This window comes from Symphodus melops, assembly GCF_947650265.1.
Source record: "Symphodus melops genome assembly, chromosome: 5".
Classification (NCBI taxonomy): domain Eukaryota; kingdom Metazoa; phylum Chordata; class Actinopteri; order Labriformes; family Labridae; genus Symphodus; species Symphodus melops.
In genome coordinates this window covers 18,570,312-18,596,977 of record NC_136695.1, presented here as the reverse complement: position 1 = coordinate 18,596,977, position 26,666 = coordinate 18,570,312, and the positions used below count along the sequence as shown (strand labels likewise).

Genomic DNA, 26,666 nt, shown 5'->3' with positions numbered 1-26,666 from the left:
TTGTATTGTTTGTGCTGGTGTGAATCTGTCTTTGGGTCAGCTTGTTAAAACATCTTTGTTTTATTGAGTATTTTGTCTTTTTTTTTCTCGTGGTATGTTATCTTAGCACTCATTTGATTTTAATTGAAAAGCAGATATACAAGGACACAACCAAACATAGACATACAGTATTTATCGTATTCATGTATTTACTATTCCATGACAGAATAACACTGATGTTATTGTTTTGCCTGAACACATTTACACTTTGTATTCTCCCCTTTTTTTTTTTTGGTGCCTTCCCCCCATTGTGTCTTTCAGATGGAGTCGAGCTGACAGGTGCAGAGTCGTTCACTGTGTCGAGCTCAAAGGATAAGCTCCTGAACACGCATGCTGAAGTAACGTATGTGTTCGCCTGCCTGCCAGACTCATTCTCCTCACCCAACCAGCTCAATCTCTCCAAGTCTATCTTTGTTACTTGTTTCCCTTGTTTTCACCCCACTCTTATTTTCTCCCTCTGTCTTGGTGAGCACAATGAATTTCGGCACACAGCGAACTGTTACTTGGCACTGTGCGATTGAATTAGCTTCTGTCAAATGCACAAAATTACATTCCAGTAGCAAGACCGATCGGATCCTTGCCGGTATGCCAGGTGCCTATACATTAAACAGGGCCATAGATTACTTTAATCCTGCTTGTCTCCACTGTGTCAAAGATAATAACCCCTTGTCATATCCTGAGATAACATTGGTACTGAGGAGCTGCAACATTGTTCAGCTCTATTGCAGAGCAGCCAAGGTCTTAAGCAATATTGATGCTTCTTCCTCATATTCACACTGAGCGTACACAGCAGTGGGCCGTGTGTGATTGTAACGGTTGACATTGTACTGTAATTTGATATAGAAGACAAACTGAAAGGCTCAGAATAAATTTACTACATTGCACGGACTAGTGGATCTTTCTATGATCAGGATGTAGAGCATTTCTTGAATTATTGTCGAATGGCCCATGCAAGTAACCTGACACGGTGATAAAGGGTAATTAGATACATTAACTCAAGAACTAGTTCTTGTACTAATGTCCCCTGTAAAGAGTTTTTAACGCTTACCAACCTCCTCAAAAGACACAGCAGATTGACTTTATACCACCCACAATAGCAATATCCTTTTAATGCCTTACAGTGTTTAAGTGAGCCTTTATTTACATTTTCTTTTGCAGAGTTTCACAGTGAGTTGAAGGTAAGCTTTGAAAAAGAAAGCATTTGAAGGTTTTTCTTTAGAGAGCTCTACAAACATACGTGCAGAACTAGATGAACAAAGAAATAAGATTCAGGACCAACACTTTAAGGTCCAGAGGGTAAGTAAAAAAATTACTTCTTGTAGCAAGTAGCCCAAACTGTCTAGTTTAAGTGCAATCAACATGATTAGCTTGTAGCGGTGGTAGGTGTAGAGTTAGCTAGCAGCAGCTTAGAGTTAGCTTATCAGGCGCTACAGTTTAGCTTTAGACTAAAGAATAGTGAATTCAACCCTGTCAAGTTATTCTGTGGTTTAATAACGACAATCCAAAGGCAGGACTTCCTCTATCAGTTAATTCAAGTTACTTATTTACTACTATTTAAAGTAAAACAGTGAAGAGAGGGAAAGTCTGCAACTGACTGCAAGAGAACATCTCAACTGTTTCACTCTCCCAACCAAAAAAAAAAGGCAGATATCTCCAATTGGCTACAATTTTGACAAATTAAACTGTTTTTTGTTGTTGTTGTTGTTGTTTTTTGTTTTTTCAATCCTAACTCAGTTTTGGCAGATGGCTGTTCCACATAAGACCTGTTTTGCTCAAAATTTCTACCACTTAATGGAAGTTTTTCCTTGCCACTGTAACAGACATTACCACATAAGACATCAATTTTGATACAGTAACAGCGTAATCTTGGTCCCTCTGCCTTAAGGCGATGTAGAAGCGCAAAAGCACACAGCTCAGAGGTAGCTCCTACATGCACACAGTTGGACATGCTCGTACACAGCACTGCACTCCCCTGCTGGCTTCGCTGATCTCGTCTCACCTCTGTGACGATTCTGTTACCTCTGCAGACGGTACATAGGAATCACCTCGTCCATCCAACATGGCACTTAAATATCACACCTTGAAAGACAGACTGAATAGAGCTAGTGAGGCTTTAACTGGGAAAATGTAAACTGAGGCCCTTTTAGCGTACATGTAATACATTGCCTGGTCTGGCACTGACCTGTTTGCACAGGCATCAAAGATAACTACAGAGATTTAGTCAATCTTTTCGCTGAGGGTCTTGTTGAAATTTGCAGGTTAGATGGAATGTATGTATTGATTACAGTCTGTTAAATAACTAGCTTTAAATTCCTTACAGTAACTCTAAATAGGATTTTACCTGCAGGACTGTATGTATTAAGTTTAATATAGCATATTAGTACTAGTATATGTCAGTAAGTAAAGCAGCAAAACAATTCTTTGCCTATAGACATAATGTGGTGTTTTGAGCCTTCGTGCTTTATGTGTCTCATGTCTTTTATCCTTCTGTCTTTCCGTTTCCTCTCACAGGGTCACCGCTCTGAGCTCTGACAACGGGAGGCAGCTGGCATGTCAGGCGAGGAACCCCGCCCTTTTCCGGCCCGTGGAGACCACGGTGACCATGGCTGTGTACTGTGAGTGTCTCAACCTGTTTCTGAACTGACAGACAACACACCGGCTGTTTGAAAAACAACTTTGTGTTCAAACACTCAACCACACAGGAACCAAACCTTGGATAGGCCCAAGGGTATCCGGCCTTGTGAACTCAGCCTGTGTTAGCGGTCCAAGGAGAAACATTCAACCTGAAGGCAAACTCACACCTACTTGTAGACAACACGAGTGTGGATGCCTCCAGTTCACAAGGCTGACCCTGGTGGGCTGAGATTGATATGACTAAAGAAGGACGCTGTTTTCTTACTGTAAAACTGCATCACGTTGTCCGCAGTGGTGGGTGAATAATAAAATCATACACAAACTCTTGTAATTCAATTTTAAAGAGTTTAACTAAGATTCATTGTTTTATTCAGTAATCTTTAAATAATTGCACCTTAAGTCTAATTCCCCTGATGTTAAAGAAAACATAACCTTTATTAGACCAACAGAGATGGATTATCATCCTCGGCAAGGCTGAATTTTTTAGCAATGTTGTAATGATTAACACAATAAGCTATGGCCATCTCAGTTAATAATAATGAATCCCACAAAACTAAACCCAGTAACTTTTGTGCTCATCAGCTCAAATTAAATTTAGAATCCACGGAGGCAGGAGGGACAGTGCTGTCTGTTGCTTTTTTTTCTTTCCTTTTATTATCACAAACCACATGACTTTATATAATGCAACTGTTTCTGTGGCACACAGAGACGCACTGACTAACTTGTCTCTTGATTCATTTGCCATTTGTCTTCTCTTATTTTGCAAAGCAAGATTGAAAGTCCCTTTTCTTGAATGCACACACAGTATGAAACTGCAGCTACTGTTTTCCACAGTAGGTTTAAGTATTTTCTAGTGTTGATCAGTAAAAGTAATTGATTGTTTCAGGCGGAGAATCTACCCACCTGCTTCTCCCAGGCTTAAATCATGTTGTTGATTAAAGTGGAGCAGGGCTGCTGACACATTTAGCAGCAAGCGCTCCCTCCAGATCAGCTGCCGTATTATCCACAGGCTGACTAGACACCTAAATGTTGCCACTATCTATACTCCTCCGCTGCTGCTGTTTTAACAGTCACCAATAACTGTGAGCTCTAATCCCTTTTCCTCTCTACCTCTGTCTTCTGTATTAAACAACGTGAGTGCTAATGTTGCAGAACTCAGGACCACCGCTGCAGTCTTACTCAGCATGCAAGCCTATCAAAGCCAGCGCGGTGGCCATTTTCAGCCAGCTGATTGTTAGCAAGGTGGCAATTTGTCACAGTGGCCCAGGGTCTGCAGCCTGCTGTCTGAAACTGATTGGAGCAATAACAAAGGCCTGCTCCTCCTTTATTTACTGTGTGTATTTAATGCACAGAGGCTCAAATGTGTTCATATTTTACATTGCCTTATTACTGATTGAACATCTGTTATTTTGCTTTATGAACTGCACCCAGCTCAGTGCTCCTTTAATGCTTAATGCTTTCATCAGATCTGAACCTCTTATCCCACAGTCATGTTGAGTGTACCCAATTTACTGGCTCCATCTGAACAAATAGTGAAGCTACCTACTCAATTGCCCAGAGTGTTCTCATTGCAGTGCTGTTTCTCTTTTATGTTATCCAATTGATGGTCATTCTGTCTCCCTGTCTATCCCTTCTCTCCCCTCACCTCTTTCTCTCCCCCTTTGTAAAAGTTTTTATTTTTGTCTCCAATTTCCCGGCAGTCCCACCTCAGCCTCCAGCCATCGTCGGTCTGTCGAGAGAGGAAGTCAAAGCGGGGAGAACGCTCATGCTGGAGTGTGTGTCTCATGGTGGAAACCCCCTAGCCACTCTCCACTGGACCAAGGTAAAATCTTCTGCACCATCTGTTAAGGAGGCTTTTGTAGAACACTATCACACTGAAAAAAAACTATTTTAGTTTGAGGACTTGCAGTGTAAGTATCCCACTGTTTTAAGCTTCTGTACTTCATTGCCTGCACCATATGGGACCATGCAACTATTTAGACATCCTCTTGACGTTGACTTTTTTTTTTTTTTTTAAAGAAGAAAAAAAAAGTTTATCTGTTTGTTAGAATGGGGAAGTTGTGTCCACGACTTGGGAGGAGGATGTTGTTGCACAAAAGTCCAGCAGTATCCTAAACCTGAAGATCAGCCCCGTGGATAACCAGGCCATTCTGTGCTGCGAGAGCGTCAATTTGGTTTCCCTATCGCCTCTGTCTGTCAACCGTAGAATCACTGTGCTTTGTAAGTGAAAATAAAGCCTAATACTGTGGAACACATACACACACACACACTCAAATACACACAAAAAGCCCTGGTAGGTCTGGCGGCACTGGATTATTAAGACTATGGACATGAGGCAGAGGAATATAATAAGAGTCTTACCTCTAAAACCAATTCTTTTGCTGTCCCAGCATATTTTCCAATGCTAATATCATTAATGAAACTAATGGTTATTACGGCTGCGGCCTATATTCCCGACCGCCTCCAGATTAAAATTGTTGCATGCTCTTTCATAGCTGCTACACTAATTCAGCCGAATTGCTTCAATGCACAGTCCTGAGGCGATAAAGCCTTCACTCTCTGCAACTGTAACGCCCATGTTTAATAGATTATACACTCCTTTCTGAATTTAAAATGTTTGTTTCAGCAACAATAAAACAAATACGGAATTAATATTCAGCAGCTGTGAAGCGTTGAGTCTAACTATAGCCTGATTTCCACTACAGAGCCAGACAATGTAAGTCAGAACTTTAAATGCTGCAGGATTGGCGCGTCTATTTTATGCCATTAGTCGTTGAATTAGGACAAGTCCTTGCATACATCTCTCGCTGATATTGAGGTGGCTGAATATGCTCTTGTGCCCCTGTTCTCTGCCCAAACCCCCAAACAGGCCCCGGTGCCTTGCCTTCCAGTCAACCGTTCAAGGATGTTGAAATGGCACTGCTGACTGCCTGACTGTGCTCCAGGGTCTGGTAGAGGCTTGAGGGCTCAGAACACGTCTCACTGGTGTAATATGAATAAGCCTTTATTACCTAAAGGCACCAGTGTAATTTCAACAGTCTTTGTGTTTGGCATGCACGATTGCATCCTCTCCTGTGTCTCATGTGGGACAGACACAAAAAAACATATTACATTTACATACATGACCCCTCCTTCCACATGTCTGCCAGCTCAATCCCCTGTCTTTGTATCCCCCCCTGAAGGCTTTATGCGGCTGCATCACTTCGCCCGCAGCTATTGTACCTCGTCTCCCCCCGTGGTTAACACGAAGCAGACTTTTGAAACCACATTGAAAAACCTCCAGAGAAAACAAGTTGCCACTCAAAGTGATTTTCCTTCACACTCTCTGTGTTTCACATCCAGAAATAGTTACGCGGCCTCTCTGATCAGAATAGGTAGCTGTTGAATGTACTATTCTTGGGGTGATATATTTTACTGACTTGTCTTTTCTTTTCTATGTTACCCTCAAACATGTGCCTGTGTGCATCAGTTGAGCCCACAGAGGTGACACTGTTGGGTTCATCCACAGCCATAGAGGGACAGCTCTTGAGTCTGTGCTGCATCACATCGTCCAGTAATCCCCCTGTGCAGATCCGCTGGTGGCTGGGCTACAAAGAGCTCAACACTACTTCTGTCACTGTGGAGGAGGTGAGACTGCATGGCATATTATTACTGCGACATAAAGTTTCAATTATTCTATCTAAGCAGGTGGATAAATAGTTGAAAGAGATACAGAGTGCACACAAAAGTTATAATTTGGGAACATGCTGGTCATTTTGAAGAGACTGCAAAAAAAAAGGATGATACATTTGTCTCGTCTGTTAGAACCCTGAAAAAGGCATCAAAGATCGAGTGTAAAAGCTTCGCCCTGAAGTCAAGTTTGTCTTCAGGGAAGCAACAAAAAACTCTAAAATGCCTGCCATCAAATTAGAAAAAAACTTCAAAATGAAATGTGACCCTATGTGAACCTTTTCGAGATGAAAGAAAAAAGCCTATGACCATGAGCAGCCTCTGAATAGGCCTGCTGCTGCTGCTGCTGCTTTTTTTTTTTTTTTTTTTTGCAAATGAATCAGCAGCTGATTCCAAAAAGAGTATTCTGCTGCTCTTCTCCTCTTTTGTGTTTGTTAATAAGATCAAAGTGAATAAAAGCTGACACAGAAGATGAGCGTTATTAAACCAGCTCTTTATTCATCTGGCAGCAGCGTTTTCATTTGATCTTACACGAGGCACTCGGCATGCTGTGTGTGAGCTTTAATGCATCGGAAACAGTGTGAGGTTAATGAAGACTGACGCTCCCGTCCACTGTCTTTGTTAGTCTTTCTGACTGCGGCTTTTACAGTAATCACCACAATAATGTCTTTAATAAGCAGATGTGCTGCATAGGCATGACCACTATCAGGCAGGTGCACAAAGATGCTTTGCTCAATTTATAACAGAGAGTCAGATGAATATGCTGATTTATCACAGACCATGCACAACATCAGTTATTACAGCAGCTAATTTGCCATCTGTATTCACCGAGACTAACCAGCGTAGGGTGTTTTTCTCCCGCTCTCTCTCTCTTCTTGGACCACAAAAGTCTGTCCCCGAACTGGATTGATATGCTGATTTGCTTTCTGTCTGAAGGGAGACCATGGTGGGATGACAACCATGTCTAACATGACTCACCAGGTCTCCAGGGAGGAGGATGGGCTCATGCTCACCTGTGAGGCTTTCAACAAGGGCACACACTTCTCCAAGACCCAGGTCACCAAAGTCAGTGTCTATTGTGAGTGAGCTCGTATCAAGTCTGTGGAAACGTTTGTATTATTTAACAGACACAACCTGCATCTGCCATAACTGTGGAGACGAGAATTAGATTCAGCTCTTTTTGTCTATCACATTACTCATTGTTCAGGAGGAGTGAGCTGTAATTAGAAAGCTGAGTGCAAAGAAATGTAAAAAGGCAATAGCTCTTAACAAAAGTAATCGTTTAAAAAATCTTTTCCAGGTCTGCTTTGACTCGTGAGTTTTCAAATTAAACATTTTTGTGTAACGGTTTTAAAAACTGAAAAGTTTACGACCAGTTCAGCCTTTTTAACGGTAAGTGACTCATCACTGAGTAGAGGTTTAGCAGTAAGTCTATAAAACATTCAAGAGAGCTGCATAATGCAAAATTAACTTCATTTGTTAAAACGTTCCTACACGTTTCAAATCCTTGGCGGCCCTTTTTTTTTAACAGACCCCCCTCAAAAGATTTGGCTAGATGCTCCACCTCCAGATGTCCCTCTTCGTTCAGGGACCACAGTCCGTCTCACATGCTTCTCGACTGGAGGGAATCCCACTGGATCTTTGACCTGGTTCAAGGTTAGTCATTGTGTGTGTAAATGGCTTGCATGGCAATTTTCTAGTATTACGACTACACAAAGCACTTTTACACTGCATGTCACACCTACCCATTGAAACACTGATGGCACTGGTTGCCATGTAAAATCCCATCCCAGAACTAACTAATACATATTCATACGCAGCCGCAATTTGGACGACTCTACCAACTGAGCCTCAGCCGCCCCGCCCTGTTTTCCAAAGCAAGTACAATTCTCCGCATAATTTCTGTCTTTCATTTTTTAGGATGGAAAGGTTGTATCACAAGCACTGAAGCAGACGTCCTTTGAGCGGGGTGTCGCTCGAGAACTGGTTCTGGTCCTGACTGCCAGTGACAATATGGCTACCTACCGCTGTGACGCAAGAAATGAAGCAAAGGAGGCCATCTCTGCCTACACTAAACTCATGGTTCACTGTGAGTTAGATTGAACCCCGTACTCATAAACCCAGTCGGATTTTCATTCCAGTTTAACTTAACTGAGGAAAAATGCAAGATTGTAGCTAATGATATTTTATAAAAACTAATTTATACAGATTCTCAAACACATCATTACTTACTCTTTACACTGTCAGTCAGTTTAAGATAATGACTCCTGTTACACCATTGTTCTCCAGTTCCAGCAGTAAGTGTCACGATCACAACCAAACAAAAGGAGCTACGTCACGGTCAGTTGCTGACTCTGGAGTGTCAGTCTGGAAGCAGTAACCCGAAGGCCAGCGTCTCCTGGAGCTTGGGTGCCCTCAGGTTTGGCATCACATAACATGAAAGACTCATAGAAGGAAATCATACATTTTAAGGGGGTCCGTTTCCTGCCAAGCAGAATATTCCTAATTTTGGGTCTGACTTACTGAAGTTTATCCTGTTAAATAAAGTTCATTTTGCTTATGTATCCCAGGTTCAAGGGAGAGGAGCAGCCGCCAAGAAAGGCTCTGTATGGTGGTGTGTCAGTGCGCAGTTCTCTATCCCTCAATCTGAGTTCACAGCATCACAACCAGAGGATCATTTGCCAGGCTTACAGCTCCGTGCTAGCGGAGGGCGCTAACACATTCTTCAAACTTAATGTGCTTTGTAAGTAGAGCGGGAATTGTTGATAGATGTACTTATTTCTTGGTTTCGTTTTTTCCTTCTTTCTTCTTGGCGGCTGACCAAGCGATGTGGTTTGCATAAATCTTAAACGATGCATAACGATGATCAATGATGGGGCACATTGAAGCTTCTTTACTGGTGTTTACTGGTGTATTGAATGTGAACGTGCGCGTGCATTCTGTTTACTGGAAACCTTTGTTGTGATTTGTTGGTCTGTTGAGCTCTGCGGCACTGTGTCCTAATTGTCATTTGCTTTGCTGCATGGCCATGTTTGTCTTTGATGCCGTTTCACAGGCAGCAGCCAGCCAGTGCTTCAAAGCTTGGTGCCGTGTATGAGCATGAAGGAATGTCACTGTGTGTTTGTATGGCTCTGCAGTTGGACAACAGCGCTGTCACTCGTTGTTTGAATGCATGTCCCTCTCGCTCTCGCACTGTCCTACTCCCCCCCCCCCCCCCCCCCCCCCCCCCGTTGTTGAAGTGTGTGAAGTTGGTTAGATCTGGAGTTATTGGTGGGTTGTCAACTTTCTACTGGTTTGACTCTCATTACTGTCTCTTACAGCTTTCATGCTCAACATGTTTTGTGTCTTTGTGTTCTTCCTCGCTGGTTCTTGACTTTCTATGGGCCTGAGTTTGTGTTTGCACTTCTGCTCATGTTTCCTGGTCTTCATCCAACCTAGTGCAGCTGTGTTCATGGGCTGTTTGTGTTTTAGACCCTCCAGAGTTCCGCCCGGAGCAGCCAACGCAGGTCCAGGTGGTGGAGGACGACGTGGCAGCCATCCCACTGCTGGTCTCAGCTAACCCAGAGGAGGTCTCCTGCATTTGGCTGCATCGCCGGGAGAAGCTGGTCAAAGGTGATCTGGGGCGATGTGATGGCTCTATAAACCAGGTCCTAGTTGAGCTGAGCCAGCAAGTAAGCACTCAGCTCTGCCATTCAGGGCCTGAATAAAACATGGCAGGTTAGCCAGCATGGGACCCTGCCAAATGTGATTCTCATTATGGCTCTAATGTATGCAGTCTAAATGAGGATTGCTGTCTCTCTGAATACAACACAACGCTTCTAAAGCTTGCTTCTCCTCCAGGCCCATGTCATCAGGGTTCTGCTGCACCCACTCTCTTTCTCTCTAAGCTCTATCATATGCAGCCCCCACCATTAAACGACTGTGTGCTTAATGCGGAAACCCACCTATTACATTTTGAGTGCTGTGGTACAGGAGGTGTCGCTCACACAGCCTATTGTTGGCTTGATGTGGGAATCCAGCCAGACCAATCAATAATGCAGGATTAGATGTCACTTGGAGACCGGTGGCCAGAGGACATGTGGTTGATGAGTGTGTAATGAATACTTAATTTACCATTGGTTTGCATGTTTGTGTGTCTCTTTGTGTATTTCCATGTGTTTGTAAAAGAAGGGGACCTGCGCTTCCGCTGGTCAGACGACAACTCGCTGGAGATTGGGAATGTGACGAGAAAAGACGCCGGTGTTTACACTGTAAGGTGCACAAATGATGAGGGTGTCAGCCAAATCTCCATCACGCTGGATGTTCAGTGTAAGAACCTGCAGACAGAGAACAGCGGAGCACATTATGCACAATCTAAAACCAACACAAGAGTTTTTGTGTTGCACGGCAAAGGCTTTGTTCTCTGTAATCATGAATGCAAAGTAAATTATTTATTTTGCAATAAGTAAAAAAATGAATAACAATATTGTAGATCAGACTCGTTTAATTGGTGCCCAGTGAGCCAAATTCAGCCCTTTAATGATCTCAATCTGGCTCTTTGATCATTTAGTGCAGAAAGACCTATTTTATTTAAACCATTGAACTTCATAGACTGTTTAATGGAGAAACAAGCTGAATAAAAATAATTTAAAATGCAACACTGTTTGATTAAACATACTTCTTCATCTTTTACAAGATTGAAAGGTGCATTGTTGAGAAAAATGTAAATGTTTTGGTCTCTGCTTTTTACATTTTGTCCACTTTTGGCATGTCTGAAATAATAATCACCTAGGCTTCGCTAGACTATGTTGTGTATTTTAAGTACTCATAGTTTATCTTTTTCATGGGTTGTGTTTCTTTTTGTTCCTTTTAAAAGGATTTTGATTATTATTAATAGCACTAAATACATATAACCCAGAGCACCTATCAGAGGACAAATTGAGTATAAGTAAATAAAAAATATATATAGGAAATGTAAATAAATCCAACATCCCCTTTGTGATTTACTGTCAAAACATGTAATTGCAGTTATACCTGCAGCTCAGGCCACATCATCTATTTGAATAGAAACTGTAGGCTCCTGCTGCCACTATTTTGTACTTTTTTAAATCTGGCTTGAAGTCAGAACCATCAGTACTTCCACACTCACTGTCACTCCCAAACACCAACATTGACTTTCAGCTCCTGCACAGCAAATGTCTCGTTCATTAGGCCTCCATACAAGGCTGAATACCCCCACAGCTGCCCCAGGCCCAGCCTGAAGCACCAGGCCTGCTGCTCCGATACTGATGATTTAATAATAGAAGTGTTGAAAATGTAGGTCTGCCCGTTCCTCTAAAGCCCATGGTACATGCCTAATGGATTCTGTCATCCTGATCTGACTGGGCTTGACAGTTGTAGATATTCATTATGTATAGAGTATTGTAGTAGCTTTATGGGTGGCGGTGTAGCCCACTTAACACTGTCGGTCTTGGTTAGCAGGCCATCATTGGTGGATCCCACCGAACACCAGAGGTCTGAGTCTCTGTAGTGTTTTCCACCACTGTTCTTCAAGTGTGAACATAGGTTTAGACAAGTAGGCACTAATGGCCTTAATGCTGCAAGTACATGGCACCCACGGGAAGAATGAAAAGATTGTGAGGTAGAGGCTGATAAACACAAAAAGAGCAGTGCAGTGCAGAGCAGGAGATGATGTAATCAAGGGAGAGAGGGTTGGTCAGCATGTAATAGTTCATTTGAGGATATGGGGGGGCCATCTGAGGCAAATGATCAATTCTTGCTTTGCAGAAGGATCTGTAGGGTTAGGGTTAGGTTTGGGTAAAAGTGCAGCATCCTCTTGGGGACACTACAGGGGCACAGGCTCTCAGGGGACCAACGGTTTTAATAAATACTATAGAATTTGCAATTAAAACCCTCCTTAAAAACCAAAAAGGCTTTTACTAAACTTTTAGGGTTAGGATTGGTTAACCTAACCCTACCCTAAAGTATAGACAAGTTAATGGCCTTGAATCTGAAACACAGAGGCCAATTTAGAAAGGGTCATGAACAAGTTAAAAAACAAAGTAATTATATAGCAATACAGCAAGGCTGTTTAATGGTTTGACAATAGATTTGACCCAGGTTGGCTATGTAACCTTTGGTCCAGCCTTGACCGCTTCCTGTTTTCTTGCTCTCAGATGCTCCCAGTGTTAAAGCAGAGAAAGACCCTGTTATTGTGAACCTTGGGGAAACAGCAGACCTGATCTGTGTGGCAGATTCCAACCCCGTTATTTACGGCATGTTTTCTTGGAAATTGAGGGTGAGAACTCAAAGATACACACACACACACACACACACACACACACACACACAGCCATCTCCAGAATTATATTTCCTTTATCCGGCTCTTCCTTTCTATTATTTTACCCGTTCTTACCGTTTATCACTGGCCTTTCTAAATGCACAGACGCACCATATTTCACTGGCTCTAACTATCCTTCCACCCCACCTCTTCCTGCTCCACACTCAGCCCAAATCCAGAAAAATAGCTTTCATTACTGCTGCGTGACTAAAGGGCACATTTGTCAATGTGGCGTGGTCTCTGTATCTACTGATGCTTTCGCCGGTGTAACCCACCCCCCCGGCAGTATTGTGTATCCCGCTTTCAACCAGCACTACCCCCCCTTTCTTTTCCTCCTTTCCTCCGAGTTCTCCAACCCTTGGCATTATCTTTGTTTGTACTTAGAGCTCACTCCACCAATGCTCTCCCCATCCCCTCCTTGAGTCCTAATTGTTTCCTGCTTAGCTGTCTACCTGTTTTGCTCTTCAACAGCCCCCCCCCCTTCTTCCTCACCACTAAAGAAGGGGGCTGTGAATTGAGGGATGGCTGCTGTCTGCTGCTTATCCCCCCCCCCCACTCTGTTATTCCACAGGGGGAAGGGGAGGTAGAGACGGGAGAAGAGACCCAGGAAGACGAATCTGGTCTTTTGACCATCAACGATGTGACACGAGCTCATGCTGGTTTTTACCAGTGCACAGCTAATAACGGCATAGGCTCCCCTGCTACTGTGGATGTGCAGCTGATTGTGCAATGTGAGTTTGTTGGATTTATACCATAGACTGTATAAAAATAGACATAATCACCGTAATATCACACATTGGTTTCTGAAGAGACTTTATAAAGCCCTACAATGGCCGTTGCCATGATGGAAATGTTCCATGCTCCACCTAACTTTTGATCAGTCCACAGACAGAGGTGGGCACACAACCAATAATTGTACATTTTTTAAATACATTTTTTATGTTGATGTTACTTTGAAAAAAACTAAGAAAACTAAGTTTAAATTAGTTAAATCATTTCCGTCAACCTTATTTTTGTTATGATTTTATGAACTGATTACAGTTATTATTAACTGACTGGCTATTTGTGTCAAACAGTAACAATGCACTAACCTGCCTGTCAGTCAAGTAAGACACTCCCCTTATTATGTAGCATTAACTCTTAATGAATGTCTTTTCAGTGTACAGTGCGTATAAATGAAGAAGTAAGCTAATCGGACCATAGCTGTTTTTGTACCAGGCTTAAACATGTTTAATTCTGCTTAAAAACACGAATGTCAAAGGAATTAGAGTTCAAGTAGACAGTGGAGGAAGTGCACTCATTTTAGCACATCTTCATTGGCTTTGTTTTTCAAAACTAGAGGTCGCTGCTTGATTTATGTTTCGACCTGCGTGGAGATTTACCTGTGGTAACGTGCCCTTGTTTTCGTCAATAAATACATGTGTACTTTTACTGATGTGTTGTGTCTGCTTTCTGCATGATTAACCTCCATGCCCATCTTATCTCATGTAGTCAAACCAGAACTGCAGAAAGGAGCCCAGTGGAGGAAGGTAGCAAGCAGAGGTGACGGCACAACCACAGCTGAACTATTGTGTCAGGCAGAAGGTATTCCACGTGTTGACTTCTCTTGGGAGAAAAATGGTGTACGCATGGATTTTGCTAATCCCAGGTCAGAAAAAAAAAGGTTTTCCTAGTTTGAACTGCCTTTTGTTCCTTCCCTTGTATAATAGCGTTCACTGCTGCTGTCAGCATTCAGTTACAGATTGATGAATCTACACAATTAAATAAGGTTTTACCCCAATATAATATATTCTATTGCAATTTCCTGCTATTTCACCATTAAATCCAGATTAAGTGCATTTTATTCTCTGCTTCTCACTATGCAAATACCTGTTTAATGCTTCTTTGATGTGTGAAATTGGGCGACTTAGTTCAATCTGCAGGACATCACAATCCTTGCCGTCTCCTTGCTCAGGATTTATCTGTCTTTCTGTGTGTGTGTGTGTGTGTGTGTGTGTGTGTGTGTGTGTGTGTGTGTGTGTGTGTGTCTGTTTTCGTGCGCTAATGTGTGTTTGTGTGCCTATGTGTGTGCTGCAGGTTTGAGGAGCGGACTGTGAGGGAGGGCTCCTTCCACACCAGCACAGTTCGAGTAGTGAATGTGAGTGCAGCTCTGGACTACGCTGTCTTCAGCTGCACCGCTCACAACTCACTCGGAGAAGACAAGCTAGACATCCAGCTCGTCAGCACAAGTACTGCATCTGTGTACAGTTGTGTTTAATGTGTGTAGGGCTGTGTTTGTCTGGGTGAAGATCTTTCTATTTATAAATTTAGTATATGCTTTTATAATGTCCTTTTATAATGTCTTAGGGTGTTTTTATGATGCATTCTGCTTCAGAGGTTAAAGTTTAAAAGGGGGGCATGTGGTCCTTAACTTGCACCTCAAAACAACAAACACAGTTAGTCATGTCAGAGTGCAGATTCCTTTTTCGTGGATTAAATTACAAACAGCCTCATTTTCAGCCATAGAGGTCAAGTATTTCAGGGTTTAAAAAGCCCCCTACTATTCATATCAAATATTCTGATGTGTTCCTGACAAAGATACTGGCATGGAGGCTGGCCTGTGCACCATCCAATGCCTGAAGGTCAGCAAGATGCCTGACAGAGAAAATACACACAGTCAGTATCCTGGTCAGTGTGTAATCCACAAAAGTCTACCGTTGTGTTTCCCCGATGATAAGGTAGATGGAGACATGGTTGGACTCATCTGCCTGGTCAGGGTCATAAATGATGTTTGTCCATCGGCTTCCTCCATTATATTTACATCAAAATAAAACAAACAAACCTGATTGTAGGATAATTTGTCACAAAGGACACGTTACAGAGTAGTAGTTACCCATAGACACATCACTTTTGTGTCCAGTGTTACGAGTTAAAGTACATCAAAGATGAGCGAAACATTTATAGTACAAAGATAGCAGGGCTAAAATAAAGCTGATTGAGTCAAGAGGCTGTTATATCAACTTGTCTCTTATAATACCAAGCATCTGAGTCTAAAGCTCTGCTAGCCCGGGCTGGAAAAAATAAAAAAACAAAAAAGTGAAGCCTCTTGTGATGAAACACCCCGAATGAGCAACTAAACCCGAACCACTAGATAAGTGCAGCTAGGCCTTAGTGTCCATCTTTGTGTGTGTGTGTGTGTGTGTGTGTGTGTGTGTGTGTGTGTGTGTGTGTGTGTGTGTGTGTGTGTTAGTTATTGAACGCTAAAGCAACACAATAAAACATACAATCTTCTACTTAAGGCCCTCGTTCCCTCACTATCTGTTTGAGTCTTTCTACCCTCTAGTGGTTAAAAAAATGTCTAATGCAGCTTTAAATCAGTGGCAAATGTTCAAAGTCAGTTGTTAGGGCACACAACATGTAGGGATTATGCATATCACGTACTTGGCAGTGGTGCACTAAATTTTCCATTGGTTTAATTTTGGCAGCATCTCAGAATAATTGTGTCTGTTGTGCTTTGTCCAAGGTTTTATCAGCCTTTTACAGCAATGTAACAATAGTGTAGGAGTGCCATTGAACATGCAGGAAACTGGGGAGAGTTGTTGCTTCTTGAGTGTCGGCCCTTTAAGGAACTTATTCCAGCGCTCTATCTCTACCTTATCATTTAGCCCTCAGCGCTACTTCACTTCTCCCTTAGATAATGCTGCAGTGATACGCTTTGCTCTCTCCGGCGTGCTTAGACTTCTCTGCCTCCAAGTGTATCCTTCCACCACCGTCACTATCAACACAGTTCAGCTCTCAGCAAAGGCCCACAGCCATCATTGGGAACATTAAATGTTTACTATAAAAAGCATAAAATACAATCCAATATTGGCCCTGTTTTTCCTCAGTTGTTTTTTCAGTGCTGTGAATATTCATAATTAATCTGACGCAGTGATAATAAATTTTATATGCTTCCTTATCATTTGAGAGCCCAAGAGGAAGAGTGTTTTTTTTCCCTCTGTATGGTGCTTTTTGGATTTGAAGGAGACGAGATCCAAATATGGCTGACCTCTTTGCCCCAGAATCTTATGACTGGAGCTGATAGTGGGAATTATTTACTCTGCAAACTGGGCTGCAGCCCGGAGCCAAAGACGAGAAGAGCATCCCCTTCTCATGTTGCTCCTCAAATATCTCTCCTCCTCCTCCTCTCCTTCACTATCTCTCCCTCTGCCCCCAAAACCACCCTTCTTCTCCTTCTTTTTTTTCCATGCTCTAAATGCAAAATAATCCACTTTTCCCTTCACTACCCTGACTGAAGAAGTGCCTCATGTCAGACTGAAGGCCTGGTTAGTCTGCTTTGATCTTTGTCCACAATATTGATAGTAATCAAAAGGCTTCTTCCTTCATTGCACGACTCTGGATGTCTGGATTGGACAAATTGCAACAATCAACCGGCGCTCTGTCCATGTTTTTTTGTTTTTTTTTATCTTTATCATTCATACAAACAACAAAGCTCAACCTTTAGAAAACGCAGATCAAGAGTTATGCATTGTTCAAAAATGCAAAGCTCTTGCTGTCAAAACGATGTTCTGCGGAAGCCTGTGAAAAAAAAACTGAGAGAATAGATCAACTGTGTAAAAACCAAGAGGCTGCAAGCTCAGTGACAAAAACCATGTTGAACATTTATCCCTCTTTTATTTTTTCATTTCTCATCATCAGCCGTTGAGTTCCTATCTTCCAGTCTTTAAAAATGTAGTTCTTATAAATATAAGATCAGTGTGACAGAACTGCAATCATTAAGTTGGAGTAAATCTATAAAGTAAATGCTCGGAGTTCAACAGTAAACACTTGCCCTTTTGATACAGATACACCTCATGAGAATAATCATGTTTACAATTCAACTGTATGATCAATGGGAAAGTAAGAACATATTCAGTTGTTTGACTTCTTCTATTTCTATCGACTAGAACATCAGCCCTGCGCTTACTTTCAGTCTTATTTTATCTATTTATTACCACCTCGCGGCACAGAGGCTGTAGGGAAGAATCAACCCTAAAGGACAACAGGGCCTTCTGTCTTATTTCTTACACTGCAGATACACGCCTCCTTGCGTTTTCAAATAGCCACCTGATGAGGAGCAGAATCTTTTTCTTGTGTTTTTTCTTCAGTTTAAAGTAACACACATTTACTTCTTCTCTTCGAGCTCATTTATTTGTCCACATTCTTTTTTTTTTTTTTTTGTCCATTCTCAGGTCACCCAGATCCTCCTTCATTGTTTCGCCAAGTCAGTGTCACCCACGACTCAGTCACTCTGGAGTGGATCCCCGGCTTTAATGGTGGCTTGCGGCAGAGATTTCGTATAAGGTGCGACTCCAAGACAGAACACTGGTTGAAGAATGACATCCTTTTAAAAATAACATGTTGTACTTGACAGTATTTGTTTTGGCTGACAGATACCGCTGGGAACTGTCTGCCAGCTTTCTATACGTGGACGTCTTTCCTCCCAGTGCTAGCATCTTCACTGTCACTAACCTGCAGCCTGCCACCACCTATAACTTCTCTGTCAATTCTCTCAATGCAATGGGAGAGAGTGGCTATGCCGACAATAATGCAGTTCTGACGGTCACCACCAAGGGTCAGTTTGGAGTAATCCCTGCCTGACATTGAAATGACTCTACTGTGGAATATTCACTTAATCTAAAAAAACCACAAAACATTAAACATAGGCTATGCTCAGTAAGTTTTTCTCTTTTTTTTACTCAACAGAGAGACCAGAAGAAGAAAAACTTCCACCAGACGATGACTCAGTCTCACCGAGTAAGTCTTTTTATCACAACTCTCTGAAAAAGCTCTTCAGGGCAGTTGGAAATTGCTGTTTGCACAGCAGCTAGCTTCATTTGGCTAAATCATGTTAATGTATGCACCTCCAAGGCTGCTAATGTTTGCTCGACAAGAGTAGTGGTTGTCATGGCAGCCACCCCTTACTTTTTCCCCTCTGCTAGTCTTTAATCAATAAAGACAATTGAGTGAGCGGTTTAGTCTGTCTCAGTCAGTTTTTATCTTTCCCAATTTCCATATTACTTCGTCTTTAACTTCCATTTGTATGAAATAAGCCGATGTTTCTGTTGCTGTGTGATCCAGGCGCACGAGGAGTGCCGGCCTATTTGACTGTAGTTTTCACAGTGGTGTTTGGAGTCCTGCTGGTCTTAAACTCTTTGGGTTGCTACTTTGGATTGAGGTGGAAAAGGAGGCGAGGAGAAACAGGTGACTGAAATAATCTTTCATCCATGTATGTAAAAGTACTTCCTCCATCACACTCTGTCATCATAATGTCCTGATTCTTTAACTCAACCCTGAGAATGTCTGACCCATGATGTAATTGTCAGCACAGACACTCGCTCTCTTTTCCTCACTCTATGTCCTTTTGTCCATCCTGTCTCCTCTTACTCTGCTCATTTTTTCAGCCTCTACCTCCTGCCACATTCATCCTTCAAAGCTGTCACTTCTGTGTTTTATCCATATCTTTTATCTCATTTACAGGTTTTATGTCCTTCTTCTATCTCTCCTTCTGTCTCTTTCTATTTCCCTTTCAGTCTGACTGTCAGGTTCTTCTTTGCCCATCTTTTTTGTTTTTCTTTTTTCATTTCTCACAGCTTTCATTCTTACTCTCTGGCTCTTTTTACTGCTCTGATCAATGAGATCCTCGTCAGATGATTTGTCCCTCTTCAGTTCTAATTTCTTAACACTAAGCTTCTTTCCTCCTGTTTCTGTCCCTCCCTGCAGGGGATGGAGAAGGCAGTGTCCTCGATGGGAAGAAGACTGAAGAAGAGGGGTAAGTTAAGACCCTGCAGTATAGTAATAAAGGAACACACATCCAATCCACTCTAAGAAGTCTGAGGCCTGATCCATTGGCTGACCCAGCTACTAAAACAGCCAAGCAGGCAAAAAAGGAGCCTCAGTCAATATCCATTTATATTAGTGTCATCAAACTTCCAGCAGAACCCTGAAATACAACATAAAATACATTATGAAGACTTTTTTTTTGCAGGAAAAATGTCTTCGTTGTGCCAAGTTTTTTACATTTGTTTGTTCATATTGAGGTTGAGGAGTTTAATGGAATTAATCACAAAAAAGAAAAAAAAATCCACTGGTGTGATTCCTTGATGACAGGCTGCTGCTCCAAATAGTTCATTTTTCAGGTCTACATGAACAAGCTGGAGCAAAAAGGTATCTCAATTGTTTGCAAAAAAACAAAAAACAAAAAAACAAAAAGTATTAGAATTATATATATTTACAAAAAAATCAAGTTTAGAATATCAACTTGTACAATAGAATATATATATATATATATATATATATATATATATATATATATATATATATATATATATATATACTTGATTTTTATATATATATACTCGATTGTACAAGTTGATATTCTAAACTTGATTTTTTAGATTAAGAGTTTAACTATTCATTATGTGTGATATAGCACACTTTAGAACATAACTCTTTGGATCTGATTTAATGTCCTACATGTGAAAATATGATAAAACAATCAGATTTCTTCATGCAGGTCCAGTCAGTCAACAGTAAGCAACTCCAATAAATATGAGAGCAGAGAAAAGATCAACGCGGCTGCCCAGCGCACCCTCCTCATCGACTCTGCATCTGAAACAGAGAGCAATGTGTACGAGAGCTACGCAGCAGTGAGTACAGGAGACACCACGAAGTTAGGGAAAAAAACAATACAACACAGATGCCGGGAAGGAAGGGTAAACAGATGAGTGGAGAAAGGAGGTTAGACAAGGGCTAAAGGGATCTGACAGAAAAGGAAGTGAAGAATTCAGCTTGAACAAGGAAAATGGATAATAGATAAACAAATGAAACCCTTAGCTGTGCATAGAGCTGGAACATCAATCAATACCTCACTGTTAGCATTTGAAATACTCATCGATCCCAGAGAAATCATAATTTCCAACGAAGAATTGGACAACTGTTGAGTGAGGCAGAAACAGAAAGCTCTGTGCTGTCAAGATGTGGTATAATGGAAATTCTAATCCCCACAGAGACAAACATTATCTCTCCCCTGATTTAAAACATCAAATACCTGAAAGGCTTGGTTCAGGCAAATTACCCCAGAAAAAAATGTTTCTTATTTACCTGGAGTGATACTTCGCCTTCGGTGCGAGTATTTTTGGTTGTATTTGCTCCAAATATCGGCCCCTGAGATTTCTGCCTACAGCCCAACATAATGAGGGTGGTCCTAATAGTAATGAAAATAGCAACATATCCCATTACTGTACATTTTCCAACAGACTTCCTTTTAATGAAAGATGGTAGTTTCTGTATTTTTTAAAATTATCACAAGCATGCCAGTCACCTGTGATCTATTGGAGAGGTGCAGGAATCCCTCTTAACTCTTCCAAAGGTGATCTTTTAAAGCTCCTGTTAGGAGTCCTGGCTGGTTCTGAAACTGGAACAAATGTTGAAAAATGTTCAACATGAGACCAATTGGTGTGAAGATTTGTTTTTCAGTTATTTTTCATGTCTGAAACTGCTGCTGCGGGTCATCTGCACACTGCCTAGTGCCTAAACAGCTTTTTTTCAACAACTCCCACAGAAAAGAAAGCCTGACCAGACGTTTGTATGAACCAAAACTAATGAAATTCTTACACATGCAGAGCTCAGCAAAGACCTCGCTCTCTCTTAACTTTAACAAACTATTGTTTTGGACAAATTTTATCGCTTAGAAATGTAAAATAACATTTGGCCCACTTTCACATAGACTTTTCTGTTAATGTCATTAAAGGATATTGGGAAATAAATCTCAATCACAGCTGGTTATCAGAGTTGGACGGTTAAAGGAATGGGTGTATCCCAGAATATTTTAGGACTGGAACTTCTAGGAATTAGCTGCAAACCCCACCACAGGAAAGCAACACATGTGATAAAGTCATTTCCATGACACTGATCTGATTCTGTTGCCTTTGTTCATGAATTTCAGGAAAGTGCCCATTATTATTATTACCCCACTGGTGACTACAGGCCGCCTCTCAGTCCACATCCAGAGGAAACACGCAGGCTTGGTAAGACACAAATACACCTCAGAGTAAACAAGTAAACATTCCAAACACGTCACAAAGGAACAGTTAGCAGTAAGTTAAAGCAAGATGACAATGAAATCTTCAATCATGATTAATTACATAATTACTTAAATATTCAAGCACATTTTATTGTGAATTACAGCATATTCATTTGTCCTTTGTTCCTTTCACTCTTCAAGATGTTACCCACCTTGACACTCAAAGCCATTTGTATGAAGAAGTAAGAGACGGGGGTCTGTACCAGGAAGTCCTGACTTACTCCCCTCCTTCCCATCCATCCTTCTTTGACGATAGATTGCCCTACCAAAGGAACGATTGGCTTCCCCCCACCTACCCTCAGGTCTGTGAGACAAATATGTTTTTTGTTTTTTTTTGTTTTTTTTTACTTAAAATACATCTAAAAAAAAAAAGGTGGTATCATCTTGTATGTGAGGTCTAGACTTTTGAAATACCAATGCCACAAGGAAAGACGGAGCCACTTATCTGAATAGTTATTGTACCAACACATGACAGAGGCCAGCTGTCATTCTCAGCTGCAGTGCCAGGGGGAGACATGATGATCATCTGGAACAAACTGGCTCAAAAGTGGGTGAAGTTAACCAACGACTGAGGTGGAGTTATGGTGCCAATTTTAAGATAATAGTTGCCAATGCAGCAGAGTCATTAAGCTGTCAGGCAGCCAAGAAATATCGTGTTACTGAGAGTAATATCTGAAAATTGTGGGACAAAAATGGACAGAAATCAGTGATTCTGAAGTCTCCTGGAAAAGACCTAATGATGAATGATAACAATAGAACCTAAAGACTTACATTTTTAGCTTAACGGGTACGAACTCTGTGCACATAACTAAACAACATTGTGATTGATTTATAGTATGGTAGAATATAATATGGCGGACTCTGTTGTTTCGTCCGCCACCTCCGCCTTGTGCTGCACATGCGAACAGCAAAGTCAGGAGAATTTTAGGAGTAATCCTCATGAAATAATCTAGATACTTCCAGGAGTGCATATGTGAAAACAAATTGTGACGCATGTGTCTCCCTGCAGGGTACTGAAAGAGCGGGAGACTTCATGGATGTTCAGCGGCCGCAGAGAGACTCTGGTCTTCCTCTTGATCTACGAGGTGAACTAGTCTAGAGTGAGAAGGTCAGCATAAATCAACGCACTATGACAGCCAACCAGTGACTCAACACTTGTCACTGAGCACAATGTTGTAAAGCAAACACTGAATATGAAGTTACTTAGAAAATGCATTGACATCAGTCAACTTGAAGGAAAGAACTTCTCATGAATAGAGAGGCGGTTGATGTCAGTCAGTATTGTCTTTCACTTTGAGCTCTAACTGTCTGTATACACCAGAAGGTGTTTCCTAATGGATTCAGTTAAACTATAGAATGATATTGTACAACAAAATAAAAGTGGAACTGATTAATCTGGGGGGGAAAAAGCCTCAATATCCTTCATGAGAGACTGTCACAGAACGCTACAATATGCTACTTCAGCTAACATGGGCTGCTTTTCCCAAGTGCCACCAGCTGTTTTTCTACTCCTTCTCAGATCTTACTTCATCCACCTCCTCCCTTTGTCCATGCTTTGTTCCTTCACCCTTACCCTCTTTCTCGGGGCCAAGTCATGGTCACTACCCACAACCCCCACCTGCTTTGTCCTGCAGGTAGACATGAATCACTCAGTTAGAGACAAAGATGGACTGACATCGCTGTGGTTTGCACTGCAGCAGAGGAAGCACAGACTCTTAGTGCCACCCAAGTAGATATCATCCTTTTTGACCCCTTCAATGTCAAACGTTTTTTCAACATGTAACCAGTTGAGTACCTGACAGCAGTGTCCTGTTCCTCCCCCTGTGTTATACAAAGAGTTTTAGACCTCACAGTGAGTCCTTGAGAATCCCTACAATGGGATTGTACTGAGTGGTATTTAGCATGGTTATGACTCCAGGAGGTAAAGCCATATCTAGGTCCGGACTCTAATCCTGTTTTCTCTCGGATTGAAGTTCAGCTCACAGCATAAGTGAGAGAGAGGAACCATGGAGGGAATTTGTCTCACTGAGGGTGGACAGTCAAAGATAGAGAAGGGAAAAGAGGGGTTAGGCTAAGCTGCAACTGTGGCTACAGCAACAAAAATTCTACTTTCAGTTTTCTGAGGTTTTCCCTTTTGAACAATTTGTAGAGGCAGGAAAAATCAGACTTTTCAAAACTGAAGTTTTTATTCACAAACGTCAAATTTATATCCACAGATTATTAAACAGGAGTGTTTTTGAAATTATTTTTTTTGCCTTTAATAGATAGGACAGCTGCTGAAAAGAGACAGGAAAGGAGAGAGAGGGGAGTGAGATGCTGCAAAGGGTCGTGGTCGGATTCCAACCTACAGCTGCAGGACCACAGCCCCCATACATAGGGTGCGCAACACAACCGCCAGGCCAACACCTGGATTAACATTTTTTTTTTTTTTTTTAAAGATTTGTTTTTGGCCTTTTTGCCTTTAATGATAGAGGGAGGAAGGTGGATAGAGTCGGAAAGGGGGGAGAGAGTGGGGAGAGACATGCGGGAAATGGGCCACAGGCCGGACGCGAACCCGGGCCGCCCGCGCGCGAGGACTGAGCCTCAATACGTGGGGTCGCGCGCACTGCCGCTGCGCCACCGGCGACCCCAACATTTTTAACAATATAGATGACCAAAATCTCATAATATTTGACAGATGAAAACCAGAAAAAAAAGACTTCGTTTATCGAAGACTGAAAGTCTGACACCATGATAGTAGCTGTATGAAGCACACTAGTGTTTTGAGTGAAATGCTAACATCTGTATGCTAACATACTGTAAATCTGGTGTATACTTTCAATCTCCAAAACATATGGGTTAGTTTAGGCATTCACCATAGGCATTTATATTTTGATGGATCAGAGTTATTTTAGTGCTTATGAAGTTTGAAGAGTTAATGCAGTCGAGAGAAGTAAAAAGCTAATGTTAAGCTATAGCGAACTCCACCGCGGTCGGTGGTTGATGTCACGACCGTTATGCTTCATAGATCTAATCAACGGTTTTGACAAGTTAGCGAAACCATAGATAAATAAATTGTTTATTAACCTAATATTTACAAGAGCACTGAAAACATGACTAGAGGCTGTAAAGAGGATTAGTAAGAGAGTTCCTGGCGTGATGACGTTTAATCTCCCTGACAACCTCTGTAGTTTCAGTTAGCTACTTTTTAGCAACTGCCATTTTAAGTATGTGTTAAAACTTTAAAATTCACAAAATCCTTTTTTCATTGCCTTGTGTTGATGCCATGGTTAAGAAATTGTAAAAAAAAAAAAAAAAAACTAAACTAAACAGCATCTATAGTGTTCTATATTAAAGTCACGTTTATGTGCAATTAATTGACCAACATCTAGGCAAAAACTATATTTCAAGAAGAAATATTTAAAACTCTTGACTCAGGCCTGTGTGACTCAGTCATCTGACCAACATTTACCATCTTTTGATTGGCTCATTTTAAGCCTCAGTTGAGTTCTCCTTTTGATCAGCTAAAGTAGGAGAGAAAAAATGGTTAGGATGTTTCTTATACAAGGGGCTGTGTGTTCTATGTCATTGTGAAACTTTGTCTTTTGTTCTTTACTGTGCAGAGATCAGAAACATCCTTAAATGTGTACCTCTTTTAGGTTCCTGCTGCCTCGTGGTTTACACAAACAGTAGCTGGTCTCACACTGAGCCGCCATGCGTGCACACTGTTTCGGCTCCCAGCTTCTGTTTTCCCCCTTAAGCAGGATTCGTCATATCAGTCTCATCAGCACAAACACGCACACACAAACATAGAGACTCTGATCTGCTTCATGAATGGTTGTCCAGCTGTACAACATAACTCCACTCTTTTTATCCCAATGTAATTTCCTTGATATTATTTTATTAAAATATCCACATACATATTATGATAGGTGATGTTTAAATACTGTCTCGTTTGTTTTTGTCAACACATTTTTCAAGCCTACAAAATGTGTTTCCTCAATAAGGCCTGACTGCCTGGATGGAGATTAATCTGAGTGTTTCACAGAGCTGCGTTCCCTCAATTAGGCTTGCTACTCTCCATCATGAGCTGTCAAGGTATGTTTGTCTCATTACCGAACAATTGTTTAAGTTCCTGTCAGGCTTACTGCTGTGTTCTTACCTAAAGCCTGTTCATGAAGCATCATTTGGGCTCAGGTGGGAACATTAATCTGCAGAACTGAAGCCATTGACAGCTCACTACTGTGTGTGTCAACTTCTATTTTTCTTCCCCTCGTGAACATTTTGATATGTTGTGTTGGAAAAGAGTCTCGTGGGAGCTCAAACGTACAAGCCGCATGAGGGCACAATTAAGTCAAAAGAGAAACAAATAAAAGACTTTAATTACCTCAGCTCCAGGAATGTTTGCAAATCATCTGCCTGAATGTTGAGTTTAGTTGTTTTATTGTGTGAAAAACAGAAGCAACAAATATAAAAGTGAATCATACTCCTTTGTCACTTTTAACAGGTCGTGCCACCTGTGGGGAGCTAACTCAAATTTGCATTCAAATTTCTTCAAACCCTGTCGCTGCTCTTATTATTCTGATTTTTTGTATTTTTATTACTAAATAGAAATCAAATAAAAGCTTCCACAAGTTTTCTGGAAATTAGAACATGGTTTTACTGACAGTTATTGTGGCTCACTTTGTGGCTCTGCTCTCCTGGTAATAAGGAAGTCATTTGCACTCCTGTGGATGAAAGACTGCAACTGAATAAATGCAACAAAAAAGTCAGTTCATAAGAGATAATAATGAAGTAATGAACAATGATTGGTAATATTCTTGAGGGCAGAGCTGAAAGCACATGAATACGAAAAAGAGCATGCCCCAACCAAAAAAACAAATGAACAAAAATAACATGATGCCTAGTCACTGTGTATAGGGC

General features: G+C 41.4%; 1 protein-coding gene across 1 annotated transcript in view; it reads left to right on the top strand.

Moving 5' to 3' along the window:
- Positions 1–24,021, top strand: part of nphs1 (NPHS1 adhesion molecule, nephrin) — a 36,367-nt gene extending 12,346 nt beyond the window's left edge. Inside the window, exons 5-29 of the mRNA XM_079345143.1 lie at positions 301–382; positions 2,551–2,654; positions 4,374–4,495; positions 4,722–4,893; positions 6,143–6,300; positions 7,279–7,420; positions 7,874–7,998; positions 8,263–8,431; positions 8,632–8,761; positions 8,913–9,085; positions 9,814–9,954; positions 10,510–10,650; positions 12,498–12,619; positions 13,233–13,392; positions 14,153–14,309; positions 14,738–14,889; positions 17,872–17,983; positions 18,073–18,254; positions 18,386–18,436; positions 18,761–18,883; positions 19,403–19,451; positions 20,196–20,328; positions 21,627–21,708; positions 21,906–22,066; positions 22,774–24,021. Of these exons, the coding sequence (XP_079201269.1) occupies positions 301–382; positions 2,551–2,654; positions 4,374–4,495; positions 4,722–4,893; positions 6,143–6,300; positions 7,279–7,420; positions 7,874–7,998; positions 8,263–8,431; positions 8,632–8,761; positions 8,913–9,085; positions 9,814–9,954; positions 10,510–10,650; positions 12,498–12,619; positions 13,233–13,392; positions 14,153–14,309; positions 14,738–14,889; positions 17,872–17,983; positions 18,073–18,254; positions 18,386–18,436; positions 18,761–18,883; positions 19,403–19,451; positions 20,196–20,328; positions 21,627–21,708; positions 21,906–22,066; positions 22,774–22,863 (3,233 nt within the window). The 3' untranslated portion in view covers positions 22,864–24,021. The remainder of the gene's footprint in view (positions 1–300; positions 383–2,550; positions 2,655–4,373; positions 4,496–4,721; positions 4,894–6,142; positions 6,301–7,278; positions 7,421–7,873; positions 7,999–8,262; positions 8,432–8,631; positions 8,762–8,912; positions 9,086–9,813; positions 9,955–10,509; positions 10,651–12,497; positions 12,620–13,232; positions 13,393–14,152; positions 14,310–14,737; positions 14,890–17,871; positions 17,984–18,072; positions 18,255–18,385; positions 18,437–18,760; positions 18,884–19,402; positions 19,452–20,195; positions 20,329–21,626; positions 21,709–21,905; positions 22,067–22,773) is intronic.
- Positions 24,022–26,666: the final 2,645 nt, after the last annotated feature.